Here is a 20044-nt window from a genome sequence, read left to right as displayed (position 1 = left end):
ATTTGTCTAGAGAAACGCAGTAACATGCAAAAGTGATCTTTCACATTGCCGTTGCAATCAAATGGAAAACCTTACACATTTAGTTTGTTTAGAGATGCCGTTCTTACAAGGATCTAACAGGTCAGATCTTTTGGCTCACAAGACGACTTTAAGCCATCACATATGGTAGCCGCGATCACTTGCTATCTGAACTTCTTTAGGTAGATAGTAGCCACGATCATTTCAGATCTCAGCCTACGAATGAGTTCAATGTACGCATTGCATATATGTAATTCAATACAGAAGTGAGTTCACATTATATCTAAGAGTAATACAACTACCCTGCACAACTTTGCACTACTTTCAATCGCCAATCATCTCGGAAGGAGCCATCATCAAAATCCTCCTCTCAACAGGGAAAGCATTGTAATCATGACAGAAAGTAAACCCACCAACATCAAAATTCTGTATTTCTAACAGAGAAGTCACATCCAATCCTTTTGCAACACAACAGCTGACTTCTCAGAACTACAAGATCTATCTTGTGCCAGTTAAAAAGAAGCAAACCAATTGTGTTCATCTTCTTTTCAATAAACTGCCTCAGAAAGGGAATCTGCATTTTCCATTTCTAGCTTTTTCCTTTGAGCTTCAAGTTTACTCTGAGCACCAAGGGCCTCAGATATTGCTTTTGGAAGCCAGAACCCAGGTCTCTCAAGCGATGGTGCCCTATCAAGAACCAATGGTTCTCTCAGAGTAATTTCAATACCATCATATGTCCATAATGCCAAAGTTGCTTCCCCTTTGAGACCTAAAGAAAACCAGCCTAAACCAGCTATAGCAATGTCGATGCTATTTACATCCCAACTGGCTCCAGACACTTTGACTTCCCTCTCTTCCCATTTGCCTATGTCAGCAGCGCGATCGATGCCAATAGGTGGCTGAAAAAGGCACAAGTACAGTACTTAAAGTTTGTAAAAGCATGAAAACAAAGGATTTCATCCTATTCCTTATATCATTCCAAGGGCAAAAGATTACAAATAATGTACATTTGAAGTAAAAAAGCATAGTAGTAAAACTGTACTTCAGTTAATAATCATCTGCCTAATGGGTGGGTTTCAAAAGATGCTACCTCAGTACCTCCCAATTGACATTCCCATGATACTAGAAAACTGAAAACTTTCTTTGCAGACATAAATCTTATAAAGCTAATCAGATATTACCAAAGTGTCTTCGAGTGCAAAGCAAGTAGGTGTTAATACTCGTGCACTCACATAACCTTTGAAGATGCATTTGCCATGGTAGATCATAGAAACAATACTATTTTCCAAGAAAATCCATTCCAATAAAAACTGACCGCAAAGACGCATCATAAGGTTTCCCTTCTCCAAATTATGCTGTGTTGTAATGGTAATCTACAACAGTCAGACTGACAACTCAAACCATCCTTTCCACATTATGTTCAATCATTAAGCACTACGCCAATACTTATAGTCCTGGACACAGTGCTCGTGGCAGTGAACTCGGTATTGGCAGACACATCAACCCGTTTCTCCTCTAATGTTGTTGAAATTATTGAAATGCATTTAATGATTGGAAGAGCTATTTTTCTTTTGTTTTTGGTCATATTTCCTTTTAAAAGTCTAAGAAAAATGATTACTAAATAAATAATTGGATTAAACGACGCCAAAAATAAAATAAAGAACACACCTCTAAAAGCAAAATGGATGCAACTGAACAACAGACATTTCTTTGGCATACATATATATAGATTGCATGCATATAACGGCATATACACTTTTCAACCTAAGTGTATTATGAGGAAAATATTTCGCAGTCCTCACTTTTCAGAAAACAAAATGAATGGAACTAGCAACCCTAACATCCTAAATATATAGATACCAAACATAGAAACTAAAGAGCCAAATTCATTTATCAACTAAAGTGAAGAATTAAGAGGTCTTCTGCCTTGATGAGACAAGAAACCAATATTATAAGAACCACAGATACAGCCTAATTACCTGTTGGAACGGCGAGAAAACAACTAACACACTCATGGTCTAATGATTTCAACAGATAAGATGGCACTCCTCTAAAACTGTACAGTTGATAAAAAGCGAACATATAATGTGCATTTAGCTCAGTTTGGCACAACACAACCACCAAGCAACCTAATCTGGGATCACTTGCCAATTCCTCATGAAAGAATTTAGGTACAAAACTCCTAAAAACAGATAAAGAACTGTTTTTGTTGCTGAACAATAATCTACGTTTAGGAGATTAACGTTCATCCATTTTCAGATTTATGTTACTTATTGATTATCATTGTTTGACACTTTGACGTCTTTTCTGCTGCTGTTTATTTTTAGATTTAATAACAACTAATAATTGATTCTTGTGGCTTCTATAAATAGGGGTAACTACATGATGATTCAGTCAGACTGTAACATTTAGTTTAATTCTCCTTTTGATTTATTTCTTCATATATTCTTCCTTTTCTGTATCACCCATATTGTATTCTCTTTGGTGTTAAATTCAGCACGTTTGAGAAGACTGCTTCCTCTTAAATTGCAAAGACCAAGTAAAATTCTAACAGAACCAGATTACTTTTCACCAATACATACTAGGAAATAGAAGAGGTTTCTCCTTGATAATTCTACTACCACACATATGAGGGCTACATAATCAGTGCTGCGAATTTTTATATCCAAAGATACCATCCAAACCTTTGCAGGGCCTTTTTTTTTTTTTGCAGTAATAATTACTTTTTAACCACTGCTTACCTAGTTTACTTGATGCATCCCACTCAATTTTGGTCATACTTAAACATAAAATATGCAATATTAACAATTTTTCCTAGACAGAATTTCGCTTGGAGGTCATTTAATTTACCTCCAGATGTCAGAGGATATCCTTATGTGTTTAAGATCCAAAGTTAAATTGCACTGAGTAGGTGTGCTATGAAAGAGTAAGATTGGTAACGATGCATTCAAACTGGATAGAGAAATACCTGCAACCTAACGCCAACATGTTTCCTCCAAGTCTCTTCAGCATTTTCTGTCTTCCCCATATGTAAAGAAATATTTGGTGAGGCCCATATTGTGAAATAAATTGTTTCAATAGAGGCTTGAATAAGGTCTACTCTCACTAAACCACCAATATGAATGGTCTGCCCTGCCTACAGATATCAAACATATGAATTATTAGATCAAACAGAACTTGGGTTTAATCACACCTTCACCATCAGAATTTAAAAGTCAATGCTCCTGCATCAACATATTGCATATACATGGAAAGACTATTGGGACTTGTTTTTTCCACTGCTTAAGAAGTTAAACTAGATACTGAAAGATTGATGAACAGATAACTTCGAGAAACAAATCATTTATTATATGACATCATGTTCTTCCCACATCAACTGGAATTAGAAGGCAGAATACTTTGCACAAGCAAACAACAGAAACCAACTTATCCAAAATTAAGAATAAAATAAAACATACACACACAGAGACAAACAAACAGATATTACATTTAAAGATAATAAAAAGTCATTCCTAATCAGCAACTTTAAATACAAAAACCAGAAGAATGATGGTTACGAGTAAGAGTTCAAGCTCTTCAAATATTGCAGGAAAGTGGCGACCAGAACTCAATAGGTTGTTTAACATTCATATGCTAATGATAATTAGACTTTCAACAAGATGTGGCAATTCATTGTTAAGACTTATCGAGTCTTAACAATTACTCCTATACTAGCTTTGGTCAAGACATATGTATGACACAAATAAGCACACGATATGTACATACACTTTTACAGTAAAATTGGTCCAGAATTACGACAAAATGGTATAAATTACTTGCCTTTATCCTATAAGTCCGAGGGCGAAGCTCCTTCCGTATTTCAACCATTTTCTGTTCATCCCTATTCAATCTCATGGAGACCAAATATGGATGTAAAAGTCCTGGAGTGTCAAACAACTTTGCCTTGGCTGACAAAATCCCTCCAACTCTCAGGATCCCTAATGTTGTGCCAGGAACTGGAGCTTCAGTTAGCTTTGTAACCTTTGCCCCTTCTTTCTTTGCCAGCGCATTTATTAGAGTAGACTTGCCTGCATTTTGAGCTCCAACAACCCACACATTCCCTCGAGGACCTGCCAATTCTTTGAGAAAGGACAACAAATTTCTGACACCCACATCCTTATGAGCACTAACCAAATACACTCCACTCAGTTTAGGTCCCCCTCCAGCCTTAGCACGATGGCGTACCCATCTATCTAATCTAGAAGGTGAAACTTGTGATGGGAGGAGATCAACCTTTGTGGCCACAAGAACAAGCTTTGGCATTTTTTTCCGAAACTTGGGATCATTCTCGGTTCCTCTCAATGCCTGAAACAATGACTTTGCTGCCCGTTTGGGGAATGAGCCATCAAAATCAACACAATCAACAACCATAACCACAACAGGATTGGCATTAGTAGCAGGTTTAATCAACCGGGTTGCAATCAACCTATCGAAATCAAAATCGGGCATCAAGTTTTCGGCTGCTTGGTTTTTCACCTGCCCATAATTTCTCAATGAATGGCATCTGGCGCACACAGTGACCTCATCTTTCTCTTTCTGAGCCTCTCTAGCCATTCTCTTCTTTTCGGCTTTTGGAATCTTCTTCCTCTTCATTTTCTCTATAGTCTCCTCCTTAATGTTACCATACCCAACCCCTGCAGGGGCAAAACCATCCAAATCCAAATCATTCTCTTCTTCCTCCCCCAACAACTTAGATTCCAAGTCATCTGAATCCCAGTCAAACTCATCATCCCCCATTTCCAATTCACTTTCTTCCCCATCACTTTCTTCATAGCTACCCTCAATGTCCTCCTCTTCCTCATCAAACTCTTCAACATCTGGCAACTCTGATACAGTTAACTTCCTTTGCTTATAATACCCAGGAAGGTCTGGGTTGTTATCTTGCATAAAGATTCCACAGCCAGGGCAAACTGGACCATAGCTCTCATCCTCATCTCTTCCCTCACTCAAAAATGGGGTTCCACTTCCACCACCTTTTCTCCTCCTAGTGATCTTCCCATCAACTTTCTGGATTGTTTCAATGCTTTGTTGCTTCTTTACAGCAAGACTTACGAATGAAACCTTTTGGGTATGTTTGTACTTGTCTAAAACCCAAAACACGAGTGTTATTTAAGTCGTGGATTTCAGTTGGAACTGGAAAATTGAAGAAAGTGGAGAGGGTTTACCTGTGGCGAGGTGGGATTTCGGAGCTGGGTTGTCATTGTTGATAAGCTTCAGGCTCAGCTTTGTTGTCGAAGAGAGAGTTGAAGTAGATAACAAAGTTGTCATTTTGTTCGCCCAAGGAGACACAAGATCGACTTGTTCTTTACACTCACTACAGACTAGAGAGAGGGGCGGCCTATTTAAATGGCGTCCTTCCTTTCGCATTTTTTTTATGTCACACTTTGTTTCCAATTTCAATTTTAAAGTTTTTCTCAAGAAAAAAAAAATCAATTTTAAAATAGGGAGAATATCACACATAGTCACTCAATTATAACTCATTCGATACTTTGATCACTGAACTATTACTCTATCACATACTTTACTTACTTTGCCAAATCAGCCATCAAAATCTCGGTTAAATAGACAATATTTTACTTTTATATATATGCATTTTTTAGGGGGTAATTTCGTCAAATTTTCATTTTAGTCTCTTCTTCCAATCAATTCAATTCAGAGTTCTCAATTTTATATAAGACTAGATTAAAAAGAGAGAAAGGGTACAACCAATTAAAAAGCCAAAAATTAATCTCCTGGCATTTTCCAACAATCTAGTGTATCCCTTGTTGTTTGGGACAAGAACGGTGGTTCCAGCGTGGATGATGGAGAGCCTCTCATATATATATATGAGTTTCCTATCCACTGAATTTCAACAACAGTTAGGCGAAGACAACAACTTCAGCTTTGTATCCAGTGATCAGTTCTTGGACTGCAACGACTTAACATGGTAGACTACTGATCGTGGGTGTTAGTATGGGCTAAATCTGCAGTGAATGAGAGATTCATGAGAGTTTAATTTGTAAATGTACTGCTTTGTGCAGGGTTGTATGTAAATTTTATGTTAACTCAATGAAAATTCAAAGGACTTTTGTTGTTATATCAATCAAATCTCAATTTCTTACCCTTCAAGTTGTAAAGGGGAGTTATAACATAGGGTTGCAGGATTGTTCTGGTATTTCATTTTCTTCTTTTTCTTGTGATAACTGACTTGTTTTGAAAAGCCTTATATTGAGTATACGGTTGCAGAGCCATACCAAAAAAGAAAAGAACATAGGGATTGGCAATCAGTTCCACTCGAATGAGATCTCCGAGTATTCGGAGTTTTACGGCCAAGAAGAACCCTGGGTTGTTCGGGACAAGAACGGTGGTTCCAGCGCGGATGATGGAGAGCCTCTCCTTTTCTTCACCAAACGCAAGAAATTGAACCCCCCCCCCCAATAGCAAGCGGTTTGATCGCAAAGTAGGCTCGGGAACGTGGAGCGGACAGTTTTTGAAAGAGGTTGTGGTCGAGGATAGAGACACCGGATGTCGTATTAATGGGATGAGGAGGGAATTTAGGTACGAGGGTGGTTGTGATCCTGATCAAAACAACTCTTGGTTGATGCAAGAGTACGAGTTGTGTGCCACTGATCTCTTGGTGTTGTGCACCTTGAAGAAGAACCCAAGAAAAGCACGACCATCAACATCAACAGCTACTACTAGTAGTGCTCAGACCAATGGTAAGAAGAGGAAGAGGATTGTTGATAATCAACCGAGAAAAACCGAGGCAGTGAGATCAGAAAAGGCTGAGACTTGTGAGGAACAACAATCCACCATCTGTGTCGATCTTACAAATCTGGAAGAGACCAATTCCGAGAGTCGAGATCATCAGCTGCTGCAAGTTGTTGATGAAGATTATCATCCTGAGCTCTATCCTGAGTTACATCCTGATCTCGTTCAAAGCAACGAGCCTCTGTTTTTTATGGAGGAACTTCTTGCACCAAGTCCTCTGGATGTTCAGGATCCTCTTCCACACTTGGAGTCGAATGAGTCTCAGTCTCATGATCAATCATACGTCAGCGCTAATGATCAATTTCAGGATCATTCGTATGAAGACAATAGCTTCATGAGTTTCCTATCCACTGAATTTCAACAACAGTTAGGCGAAGACAACAACTTCAGCTTTGTATCCAGTGATCAGTTCTTGGACTGCAACGACTTAACATGGTAGACTACTGATCGTGGGTGTTAGTATGGGCTAAATCTGCAGTGAATGAGAGATTCATGAGAGTTTAATTTGTAAATGTACTGCTTTGTGCAGGGTTGTATGTAAATTTTATGTTAACTCAATGAAAATTCAAAGGACTTTTGTTGTTATATCAATCAAATCTCAATTTCTTACCCTTCAAGTTGTAAAGGGGAGTTATAACATAGGGTTGCAGGATTGTTCTGGTATTTCATTTTCTTCTTTTTCTTGTGATAACTGACTTGTTTTGAAAAGCCTTATATTGAGTATACGGTTGCAGAGCCATACCAAAAAAGAAAAGAACATAGGGATTGGCAATCAGTTCCACTCGAATGAGATCTCCGAGTATTCGGAGTTTTACGGCCAAGAAGAACCCTGGGTTGTTCGGGACAAGAACGGTGGTTCCAGCGCGGATGATGGAGAGCGTATCTTTTTCTTCACCAAACGCAAGAAATTGAACCCCCTCCCCCAATAGCAAGCGGTTTGATCGCAAAGTAGGCTCGGGAACGTGGAGCGGACAGTTTTTGAAAGAGGTTGTGGTCGAGGATAGAGACACCGGATGTCGTATTAATGGGATGAGGAGGGAATTTAGGTACGAGGGTGGTTGTGATCCTGATCAAAACAACTCTTGGTTGATGCAAGAGTACGAGTTGTGTGCCACTGATCTCTTGGTGTTGTGCACCTTGAAGAAGAACCCAAGAAAAGCACGACCATCAACATCAACAGCTACTACTAGTAGTGCTCAGACCAATGGTAAGAAGAGGAAGAGGATTGTTGATAATCAACCGAGAAAAACCGAGGCAGTGAGATCAGAAAAGGCTGAGACTTGTGAGGAACAACAATCCACCATCTGTGTCGATCTTACAAATCTGGAAGAGACCAATTCCGAGAGTCGAGATCATCAGCTGCTGCAAGTTGTTGATGAAGATTATCATCCTGAGCTCTATCCTGAGTTACATCCTGATCTCGTTCAAAGCAACGAGCCTCTGTTTTTTATGGAGGAACTTCTTGCACCAAGTCCTCTGGATGTTCAGGATCCTCTTCCACACTTGGAGTCGAATGAGTCTCAGTCTCATGATCAATCATACGTCAGCGCTAATGATCAATTTCAGGATCATTCGTATGAAGACAATAGCTTCATGAGTTTCCTATCCACTGAATTTCAACAACAGTTAGGCGAAGACAACAACTTCAGCTTTGTATCCAGTGATCAGTTCTTGGACTGCAACGACTTAACATGGTAGACTACTGATCGTGGGTGTTAGTATGGGCTAAATCTGCAGTGAATGAGAGATTCATGAGAGTTTAATTTGTAAATGTACTGCTTTGTGCAGGGTTGTATGTAAATTTTATGTTAACTCAATGAAAATTCAAAGGACTTTTGTTGTTATATCAATCAAATCTCAATTTCTTACCCTTCAAGTTGTAAAGGGGAGTTATAACATAGGGTTGCAGGATTGTTCTGGTATTTCATTTTCTTCTTTTTCTTGTGATAACTGACTTGTTTTGAAAAGCCTTATATTGAGTATACGGTTGCAGAGCCATACCAAAAAAGAAAAGAACATAGGGATTGGCAATCAGTTCCACTCGAATGAGATCTCCGAGTATTCGGAGTTTTACGGCCAAGAAGAACCCTGGGTTGTTCGGGACAAGAACGGTGGTTCCAGCGCGGATGATGGAGAGCGTATCTTTTTCTTCACCAAACGCAAGAAATTGAACCCCCCCCCAATAGCAAGCGGTTTGATCGCAAAGTAGGCTCGGGAACGTGGAGCGGACAGTTTTTGAAAGTGGTTGTGGTCGAGGATAGAGACACCGGATGTCGTATTAATGGGATGAGGAGGGAATTTAGGTACGAGGGTGGTTGTGATCCTGATCAAAACAACTCTTGGTTGATGCAAGAGTACGAGTTGTGTGCCACTGATCTCTTGGTGTTGTGCACCTTGAAGAAGAACCCAAGAAAAGCACGACCATCAACATCAACAGCTACTACTAGTAGTGCTCAGACCAATGGTAAGAAGAGGAAGAGGATTGTTGATAATCAACCGAGAAAAACCGAGGCAGTGAGATCAGAAAAGGCTGAGACTTGTGAGGAACAACAATCCACCATCTGTGTCGATCTTACAAATCTGGAAGAGACCAATTCCGAGAGTCGAGATCATCAGCTGCTGCAAGTTGTTGATGAAGATTATCATCCTGAGCTCTATCCTGAGTTACATCCTGATCTCGTTCAAAGCAATGAGCCTCTGTTTTTTATGGAGGAACTTCTTGCACCAAGTCCTCTGGATGTTCAGGATCCTCTTCCACACTTGGAGTCGAATGAGTCTCAGTCTCATGATCAATCATACGTCAGCGCTAATGATCAATTTCAGGATCATTCGTATGAAGACAATAGCTTCATGAGTTTCCTATCCACTGAATTTCAACAACAGTTAGGCGAAGACAACAACTTCAGCTTTGTATCCAGTGATCAGTTCTTGGACTGCAACGACTTAACATGGTAGACTACTGATCGTGGGTGTTAGTATGGGCTAAATCTGCAGTGAATGAGAGATTCATGAGAGTTTAATTTGTAAATGTACTGCTTTGTGCAGGGTTGTATGTAAATTTTATGTTAACTCAATGAAAATTCAAAGGACTTTTGTTGTTATATCAATCAAATCTCAATTTCTTACCCTTCAAGTTGTAAAGGGGAGTTATAACATAGGGTTGCAGGATTGTTCTGGTATTTCATTTTCTTCTTTTTCTTGTGATAACTGACTTGTTTTGAAAAGCCTTATATTGAGTATACGGTTGCAGAGCCATACCAAAAAAGAAAAGAACATAGGGATTGGCAATCAGTTCCACTCGAATGAGATCTCCGAGTATTCGGAGTTTTACGGCCAAGAAGAACCCTGGGTTGTTCGGGACAAGAACGGTGGTTCCAGCGCGGATGATGGAGAGCGTATCTTTTTCTTCACCAAACGCAAGAAATTGAACCCCCCCCCAATAGCAAGCGGTTTGATCGCAAAGTAGGCTCGGGAACGTGGAGCGGACAGTTTTTGAAAGTGGTTGTGGTCGAGGATAGAGACACCGGATGTCGTATTAATGGGATGAGGAGGGAATTTAGGTACGAGGGTGGTTGTGATCCTGATCAAAACAACTCTTGGTTGATGCAAGAGTACGAGTTGTGTGCCACTGATCTCTTGGTGTTGTGCACCTTGAAGAAGAACCCAAGAAAAGCACGACCATCAACATCAACAGCTACTACTAGTAGTGCTCAGACCAATGGTAAGAAGAGGAAGAGGATTGTTGATAATCAACCGAGAAAAACCGAGGCAGTGAGATCAGAAAAGGCTGAGACTTGTGAGGAACAACAATCCACCATCTGTGTCGATCTTACAAATCTGGAAGAGACCAATTCCGAGAGTCGAGATCATCAGCTGCTGCAAGTTGTTGATGAAGATTATCATCCTGAGCTCTATCCTGAGTTACATCCTGATCTCGTTCAAAGCAATGAGCCTCTGTTTTTTATGGAGGAACTTCTTGCACCAAGTCCTCTGGATGTTCAGGATCCTCTTCCACACTTGGAGTCGAATGAGTCTCAGTCTCATGATCAATCATACGTCAGCGCTAATGATCAATTTCAGGATCATTCGTATGAAGACAATAGCTTCATGAGTTTCCTATCCACTGAATTTCAACAACAGTTAGGCGAAGACAACAACTTCAGCTTTGTATCCAGTGATCAGTTCTTGGACTGCAACGACTTAACATGGTAGACTACTGATCGTGGGTGTTAGTATGGGCTAAATCTGCAGTGAATGAGAGATTCATGAGAGTTTAATTTGTAAATGTACTGCTTTGTGCAGGGTTGTATGTAAATTTTATGTTAATTCAATGAAAATTCAAAAGACTTTTGTTGTTATATCAATCAAATCTCAATTTCCTACCCTTCAAGTTGTAAAGGGGAGTTATAACATAGGGTTGCAGGATTGTTCTGGTATTTCATTTTCTTCTTTTTCTTGTGATAACTGACTTGTTTTGAAAAGCCTTATATTGAGTATACGGTTGCAGAGCCATACCAAAAAAGAAAAGAACATAGGGATTGGCAATCAGTTCCAACTTTCTGCTTGGATGGTCTCAAATTACTATTTGTAACATAGACTGCAATTAAAGAAGAAGCCTTACGTGATATCTAAGCTCTTTAAAGTAGATAGGAATCTGGTAAGACTTGACAATTCTAGGCAACCGGAAAACCCATGTCTTTTATAACACTAGTTAATCACTCCCGCGCGATGCCGCGGGTTTTTGTGCTTGATAAGTTTATTCATTATACATTTACATATTTCAAAAGTTGGTGTTTTCACCAGGTTTGCATAGTTATATATTACAAAATTGGAAATCCTAGGTAGAAGCTGGTATCATATATATCCCTGCAGCAGCCCAACATCGTGGTTCAAATGCACCGTCTCGTATGTATCCCTGGCAAAGGTGAAATAAATTCATTCATGATCCCAAGTGATCAGTTAAGTATTAAAAGAACAATATTCATGTCTCATGTCTAAGTTACAGACTCTAATGCAAGCTCAATGATTGTAGGATCTTCCAACAACTTGACATATTTGTGGACCAACACTAACATTTATGCAAAGCAATGAAAAAAAAATCATCTCAAGAAGAATTGAGCATGTAGATCTGGGAAATGAGATTCTAAACTACTCTCTATTCTAAACCAAAACAAAAATCCAGCCAAATAAATTCACACACAAAAAAAACAGAAAACCTAGGAAGGGAAAGGGAACTGGATTTTTGTCATCCCTCATTAAAAATAACCAGAATATGAATTACACATCTGCCTTGACAAATATCATATAACACCGCTTGTGCTTAGTTGGTCTCCTGATTTGATTGATCAGTTTGATAGTTCTTCTAATTCCATACCTTTCTTAAAGTTGAAATTTTTTATAACCTGCCTTAAGCTTTTTGCTAATGAATTTGTATGCATTTTAAGATGCATACAAAAATACAGCAAAACATCATGGCATTTGATAGTGAAGTACCTGAGAGGTGAGCTTTTTGTGCCAGCCTGTACTATAGTTGCAGCTGATTGAGCTGCAGATGCAGCAACCAAAGATAGCCTACCAATTCTCTGTAGAAAACAGAAATGAATGTGTGCATGCATTTATCAATATCAGCCATTTACATCTAAATCCACACATTAAAGTAAACATAGATTGAGATAAAATACAAATAATGCAACTTGAGAAACAACAGATTACCCCAAGTGAGTAGCTCCGTGAGAAGCGACTTGTACTTGCATGGCAGAGTGAAGGTGGGCAAAGCCGGTGGTATCCGTGTCAGGTCGTAAATAACAAAATTAATAGCATATACCTCTAGAAACGATAACAATTTCTTTCTGGAGATTATGGTTTGTGAGGGTGGTGTGTATCTGTATCTGCAGAAGAACTTTGTCAATGTCAGTCCCTATATGAAACTTTAACACTAATGGACAAACATTCTAAATTACCAATTTACCATATATCTATTCCCCTTTCATATACAACGATACAGAGACTATGAGCGAAGTGGACAAAGAAGAAGATGAATCACTATATGAACAATAATTCATAGTGTATGTTATATTAATGCATTTAAAGATGCAAGTAAAGTAGTTCCATATTATGTAGAATATAGATACTTTTGAGTACCATATATTTGTTTTTTGTCTTTGATTCTTCTCCTGTACCTGCGCTTATATTCCTTCCAATTGCAAAAAATTTATCTCCTCTCCACCCCTGCCAAACACCTAAAAGACAAACAATATGCTTCACTTTAAACGTTATAAATTCCACATATAAGGAACTGCCATAACATTTTGAAGATAAAATCTAAGAACTCATCGGTGGATCCCCTCCTTTTTAGTCCTACAACAGTAGCTCAGCTTCAACAAAACTCAGTAGCTATTCATGTATCTCCTCCTGAAATGCTAACCAAAGGATCCAATTACTTAGCAGTTCCACAAAATCCCAATTCATAACTTTACAATCATTATCACAAAATAAGATATTTAAATTAGAAGTTTAGAACCCCAACATAATTCATAAGACTTGACACTCATTACCACAAACACAGAATCAAACTAACACAAATCCAAATGCCTAATTCACCCAGATACACAAAGATTTAAGATTTACAGTTGGGGAACGCACCGAAATTCAGAACCAATCAACCAAATAAAGCTTCAACATCAGACAGTCCTGCATATCCCTTAGAATCAATAGAACCTCCGAACCTCTGTTGCCTATGAATCATTTCCTCAGCTTTGAAGATTCAAACACTTATGTCTACGTTTCACTACTACGTGTTAGGTGAAATGCATAACAGAATCAAAACAGTACAGGAGTAATAGCCAATTATCACTGGAAGAATGTGATCTAAAAGTATCAAAGTGATCTCAGAAGACAAAGGATATTCCAAGATATGATGCTAATGTCAAAACTAAGAGGATACTGTAGAAAGTTCTGAGGCTGAAATATTAGGCAGAAACTTTTGAATATGCAGGGTAAATGAGAAAGTTACCTTTTTAGATTTTTATTTGGCATGGTGGGAAAAGGGAGCTGGTTCAAAATCTTGGTCTACTTTGAATGAAGTGTTGGAATGCTTTGTATGCATATACAGACCAGTACACAATCATTCACTCCACATGTCAAAAAATGGCATAAGTTCTTTCATTCTCTCTTTCTTTTTTATGTATTTCACCACAAATTCTCTAGAATTTTCCTAAATCTCTCTACCCTATACTTGTTAAGAAATGCTTAACGATCCATAAAGCTGGCAAAAAAAAAAAAAAAAAAAAAACTACTCGTACAAAGCTATTAGCTCTCAGTTTTCCTTTCCAAAGACAAAGTCATTATGCATATAAATTGAACCTTCATAGAAATCCTATTATATCCAAAATCATGTTCGATAAGATTTGACGCCGCTACAAACCAGATTCTTTTATTTTGAAAGGACCTACACTTGATAAAGTTAACCAATTATGCAAGTAGTTTTGATGTGGGGATTTGAATCTAATACTGTTTACAACCACTTGTTTTTCTTTTTGCATGTACAGTTATGGGTTTAGGAGTTTTTAAGCTTTTTCTAATGAATTCGTATGGATTCTAAGATGGATATAGAAATACAACAAAACAATCAAGGCATTTGATAGTGAAGTACCTTAGAGGTAAGCTTTTTGTGCCAGCCTGTACTACAGTTGCAGCAACCAAAGATAGCCTACCAATTCCCTGTAGAAAACAGAAATGAATGTGTGCATGCATGTATCAATATCAACCATTTCCATCTAAACTCACACACTAATTAAAGTAAACACAGATAGAGATAAAATACAAATAATGTAACATGAGAAACAAAAGATAACCTCAAGTAAGTAGCTTCGCGCCCGAAGCGACTTGTACTTGCATGGCGGAGATGAAGGCGGGCAAAGCCGGTGGTATCCGTGTCGGGTCGTGGGTTTTCAGAGGAAGAACCATCGGGTGACCCGGCAAAGTCGTTTTCCGAGCTTGAAACCTCTGATCTTTCTCATACTCGGCAGAAGAAATGAAATTGAGCATTTGGGTTGTTACAATTTTGGGTGAGAGATAATGGGATTTGCTCAGGGTTGAACAAAAGGGCCACGGCCGGGTCTGCTTCGGACATGGTAAGTCGGGAAAGAGTTGAGCAGATTTCAGAGTGAGAAGTGGCTCATGATCAAAACTTGTACTACTGTTTTGGGTTAGAAGAGGATATCCACGTTTGTTAGAGCCGCGTACAACTGAGAGTGAGAGGGAGTGTGGCAAGCGCAGCGAGAGGGGGGAAAAGGATGGAGCCGCGGCTGAGTTTAATTGAGTCACAACAATATGCTATTTGAGAAAATTGGAGAATGAGAGTTCTAAGACCACAATTTGATATACTTCGTGTTGTTAAATATTTTCGAGTTGTGGCGTTTTCTTATTGTAAGATCGATCTTTTCTCTAAATCATCTTCTAGTATTTGATTTTCTTTTTCATGGTATATAATACCTACATTTTTTTTTTTTTTTTTTTTTGAGGCAGGGCCATAACAGCTGCCCTTAAGCCTTAACCATTAATGAAACCATAGAATACACTGGGGAGGACATAGTACCGAAACCCCAAAATACAATAAGCCGTAAGAAAACGTTCCGAAATAATATCAGAAGTCTCAATTAGTCGTGTGTATTCTAACACGCACCAATTAGCAAAGAGTGCACAACTTGCTACTTTATTTGCTTTACAATTTTATAATACCTACATTCTTAATTTCATGGATTTATCTGATGCGTGAGAAGTCAATTTATTGAAATTTAAGAATTTAGTAGTTATATAACTCATATGTGCAATTCATATTTTCTACTTCTTTTTCTTATTATTTCTTTTGAGCTAACATATATATATATATATACATACACAGATTTTATCCAGAGCGGAGTTCCACTTTAAAATTAAAGTGCGAATTTTGAGTTTCTGGTCACTTTTCGGTCGCATATCCACATCTCGACCGTTCAGTTTTTAGGTACTAGTGTATAGATCATCTCTGCAAATTTTCAGCCAAATTGATGATCGTTAAGGTATCTAACTCGCTTAAACCAATCGACGGACTGAATCTGTCCAACCTGAACCGTACTAGCTTTAAGGCAGTTATCAATGCCTTAACGACCATCAATTTAGCTGAAATTTTGCAAACATGATCTATACATTAGTACCTAAAAACTAAACGGTCGAGATGTGGATATGAGACCGAAAAGTGACCATAAACTCCAACCTCGCACTTTAATTTCAGAGCGAGGCCTCGCTCTGGATATGATCTGTGTGTGTGTATATATATAAAATTATTCCCTAAAATTTTAGGGATTGTTGTAAATTTAGGAAATTTTGTATTCTCTCTCATCAATATCCCTAAAATGGAGATAGGTATAGATAACTTGTTGGAGCAAAAAAAATATAATTCTTCTCTAAAATAGAGGTAAATTTAAATATGGAGAACTTGTTGAAGTTGCTCTAACATGTCTTAAAAAGTAAAAGTTTGTATTGGGATCTTACAATTAGCGACACATGGCAGTAAAGTGTGTCGACCCTATAGTCAAGTGACGCGTGTCAGTAAACCTTACCAGACTTGCAGTCTAATTTTGATCAACACCGCGGTGACACATCACCATCGAGTTTTGGCATATTATCTTTCATCCTTCAGATGATTCTCCCATTATGGGGTTAGGGCTTCATTGTTAACAAATTAGTATGATTAGAGTAAATTGTTAGACTACTAATTAATTTTTTTGTCTTCTACAAATACATTTATCTCTCATTGCTTCTAAGGTGTATTACACTTAGTGTAAGCTCTTATTTATTTTTATTTTTTTTACTCGTATATAGCTTTTTTTTTTAGAAATGGTAATTCGATACGAATAACATTAAAAGACCTAATCGAGATTTGATTTTTTAAAGAATGTCGAATCAACAAAAGTTTTTGCACTAGCTTCAATTATTTTTTTTCTCTATTACCATTGGTAAACAACTAAGAAAGTCGAACTCAGAACTTTTTACTTATGAATGATAAACTTATGTCACTAGACAAAATTCGTTCATTTACAAGTCTATTGGATCTAACTGCCAACACGTACCTAGGTTTTTCTCCTCTAGAGTTGATGGAGCTGTTCGAATTCGAGACCAAGAAGATGCGGAAGCTTCCGGAGCCCCACAATTTGGTGGAGCGAGATTGGGTTTTCAAGCTGATGAGGTAGAGCAATTTGTTTAATCTGAAAGAGGTTGGCGACCGAGTGTTGAAATGGCAGGCGATAGCCACGAAACGAGTCAGGGCAACAGAGAGAGAGAGAGAGAGATCAAATGTAAATTTGATGAAGTTTGTTGAGAATATGACTATTTTATTCTATGTGACCTTATGAGGGAAAAAAAAATATATGGTGGCTTGTTGGGCAATGTAACACCTAAAATGATCCTATATTTAATTGGCCCTAGCTTTTTATTTTTATTTTTTTAAAGATGTAAACCTATACTTTTAATATCGTGCGTAAGAATTTTTGAAAAGTGTCATAGACGTCTGTCACATATGGAGTGTAGAAAATAATTTTAGATCATTGAGATACTAAAATTCTAATATATGTATTTGTAAAAATTCGCGTTATTACAAGTACTTAACATCTCTTGAATTTCACTAAGTCTAAAACAACATATGATTTAAGAGAGTAATCCGAGAGATAGAGAGTTGATCCTAAACTCACCCGCTTGATTGTGTATTTATAAATTTATCCGTAAATAATTTTATATAATCATAAGAATTTTTTCCGTCTTATTTTGTGCAGATTTTGATTTTGATCTGTGTCGATAGACAGCCTCAACACTAGTGACATTACTTATGTTCGGGCTCAGACTAAGAGGGGCACGTTCTGTCGGTTTTGTTTGCTTTTCTCTGCCTTGGAGCGAGCTTAATGAGAATTTTCATGACCAAACAAAAAGAAACATGCATGCTCATAAAGTACGTAGGAAAAAAAAGACTAGAGCACCAAGAAAACAGGAGAGAAAACCTAGGCTCTAGAAAGAGCGAAGGAGAGTTTGCTACTCGTCTGGCAGTACCTCCTCATCGACCGTGGCTTCCCGCCTCAGTGACGAGTGGTAGGTGTTGCAGGACGGGAGATGAGGGTCTCGGGACTCTCGTTTTTGTCTTCTTTTCGTTGGTCTGGGCTATGCACGTTTCTTCTCTACTTTCAGGTAGAGGCGTAGGCGTGGATGGGGAAATCGGCGACGATGCAGGCTTGGAGCAAGGGGCCAGAGGCCAGATCATGGCGGTGGCATGTCATGGATCGTATCGTATGGCGCTGGTCTCTGTTCAGAGGTGGGTCGCTCGGCGATGGTTGTAGAGGTGGATTCGGGCTCTCAGGCGGATGGACACAGATGGGTGGAGCTATTTCGTTCCGAGGTGGAAGGGCACGGTGATTCCCTTCTTGCTTCTCAGTGGTTTGGATTGGAATGGATCTGTTACCAAGTCTGGATCGTGCCGACATCAAGCAGGTGAATCAGTGTGGCTTGCGGTATTGGTTGGGTATCTCTGGGGAGGTGAGCTCGAAGGGAAAGGTTTGCGGGGTGGTCTGCCAGCGGGGAAATTGGAGAGAGGGAAGATGACTATAATAGCTTTGTTCTGGCCTTGTTTAGAGTTTTATTTTTTGTTAGGCTTTTGGTTAGTTTTTCTGGTCATTAGTATGTCCCTTCTCTTTTGAGCTAGGGTTGGGTCAAATTGAGGTGCCATGGATTTGGTGTCATTCTTGGGGACGAGTTGGTTTAGTTTCGGTTTTATCTTATCGTCAATGTGTTGACAAACGATCCTTGCACGTGGTCTGGTATTATTGGGACACGGTGTGGAAGAGGGCGTTGGTTTTTATGGCGGTTGTCTATGAGGTGGTATCGAGATTCTCGGGATTCTCTGTAACCCGAGAGGTTGGGCGATATAAGTGGTTAAGGGTTGAGCCCTTTCGATTCAAGGAGGTCATTCTGGATGACGGACCCATAACTGGTTTAGGCTTTAGGGAGGAGAGTGGGGAGTTCTTGTCCACCACCGGTCATTCTCATGTTATGTAATTTTGGTTATCATCAATAAAGGTTTCTTATTCTCAAAAAAAAAAAAAAAAAAAAAAAAACATAACATGCATGCATGCGCATTCAGAACCGCAAGTGACACGTTATTCCGATCAGAGTCGTCACCCAGACTTGTGCATCTAACGTGGCAACTCATGCCTGTGCATGCATTTACAAAACTTCCCTCCGCGTGTCCTCCCCAAAAGTAACCACCGCCACTCTTAAAACCACCACCATTTCCATCTACGTCAACTCTGGAACTCGATCATGGCTCCATGGCAAGTCTTTGACCTTGTTTCTCACCATCTTGACCCCAAGACCCTAGCCATAGCCTGTTGCGTCTGCAAGTCCTGGTTGAGTTGCATTTCCTCCGACCACATTTGGAAGCCCATTTGCACCACCCATTTCCCTTCTCTCTCTAATCTCATGCTCACAAACCCCGCCATTCCCTACTACCGCCTCTACGCCATGGCCTCTGCCGCCGCCAAACGCCGCTTCCAGACCCCCTCCAAACCCTGCCTTGCCCTCGACAACCTCATCTTCACCGTCAACGTCTTCAACCACAAGAATGTTCTCTGTCTTGAAAAACCCGGGAACGAGCTAGTCGTGGATTCCAACGGGGTGTTCAAGTTCGATATTGCCGTCGATAACTACGAGTTTGAAGCTGTGGCGCTGGAGTCGGTGAGAGTTACGTGGAATGTGGTGTTGAAAGGGTGGAAAGGGGTTTTTAATATGTTGGAATGTCAAGGGAAGAAAGGGGTCGACTGGTGGTACTGGGAGGAGCTGCCTTTGCCGGGGTGTTGCTCGGGCCTCGTCGATAGCGGTGTCGTGGCGGATTTGAGGTTGGAGTTTACTGATAGCAAAAACAATGTTGATGTTGGGCGGATCAACAAAGTGAGCGTGGGGATGTTGAGTACGGTAAAGTTGAGATATGTCAGTGTGGATGCTGCTCTAAGATACTTGCAACACTTTCTTGGATATTGAGACAACCTGTGTCGATGTTCAAGGGTTTAGTTTCTCCAATATTATGTATATTTGCATCACTATGTATTTGCCAGTCTTTTCATTTGTGCAAAATTAATTTGGTATTCTACGATTGATTAACCAAAAGAAGCTGTTGCCAACTTGCAGGTGAGTTGTATCATATTGATTAGTTGATTAT

The 20044-nt window shown here is 39.2% G+C and overlaps 2 protein-coding genes and 1 long non-coding RNA gene across 12 annotated transcripts; 1 reads left to right on the top strand and 2 right to left on the bottom strand.

Annotated features, from left to right (window-relative positions):
• Positions 1–20: 20 nt before the first annotated feature.
• On the bottom strand, positions 21–5393 carry LOC133721559 (GTP-binding protein BRASSINAZOLE INSENSITIVE PALE GREEN 2, chloroplastic). The gene is made up of 4 exons (XM_062148207.1): positions 5223–5393; positions 3834–5141; positions 2987–3150; positions 21–917 (listed from the first exon to the last, which is right to left on the bottom strand). Exons 1-4 carry the CDS (start codon positions 5323–5325, stop codon positions 567–569), a joined length of 1926 nt encoding a protein of 641 aa, XP_062004191.1. The 5' UTR covers positions 5326–5393; the 3' UTR covers positions 21–566.
• Positions 5394–11486: 6093 nt separating this feature from the next.
• LOC133723965 (uncharacterized) lies at positions 11487–15177 on the bottom strand. Of its 10 annotated transcripts, none has more exons than XR_009853381.1 (7): positions 14661–15177; positions 14459–14526; positions 13450–13594; positions 12949–13218; positions 12520–12695; positions 12301–12389; positions 11487–11722 (listed from the first exon to the last, which is right to left on the bottom strand). It is a non-coding gene; the product is annotated as an uncharacterized LOC133723965 (long non-coding RNA). The 10 variants fall into 10 exon arrangements; XR_009853380.1 differs by having other exon boundaries at positions 13450–13584; XR_009853379.1 differs by having other exon boundaries at positions 12949–13226; positions 13450–13541.
• A 3972-nt stretch (positions 15178–19149) lies between these two features.
• Positions 19150–20006, top strand: LOC133721749 (probable F-box protein At5g04010). The gene has a single exon (XM_062148454.1). It carries the CDS (start codon positions 19150–19152, stop codon positions 19864–19866), a length of 717 nt encoding a protein of 238 aa, XP_062004438.1. The 3' UTR covers positions 19867–20006.
• The last annotated feature ends 38 nt before the right edge of the window (positions 20007–20044 follow it).

The sequence above is a fragment of the Rosa rugosa genome, chromosome 7, assembly GCF_958449725.1.
Source record: "Rosa rugosa chromosome 7, drRosRugo1.1, whole genome shotgun sequence".
NCBI lineage: Eukaryota > Viridiplantae > Streptophyta > Magnoliopsida > Rosales > Rosaceae > Rosa > Rosa rugosa.
Note: the sequence above shows the minus strand (reverse complement) of the source record. Positions and strands in the feature narration are given on the sequence as shown.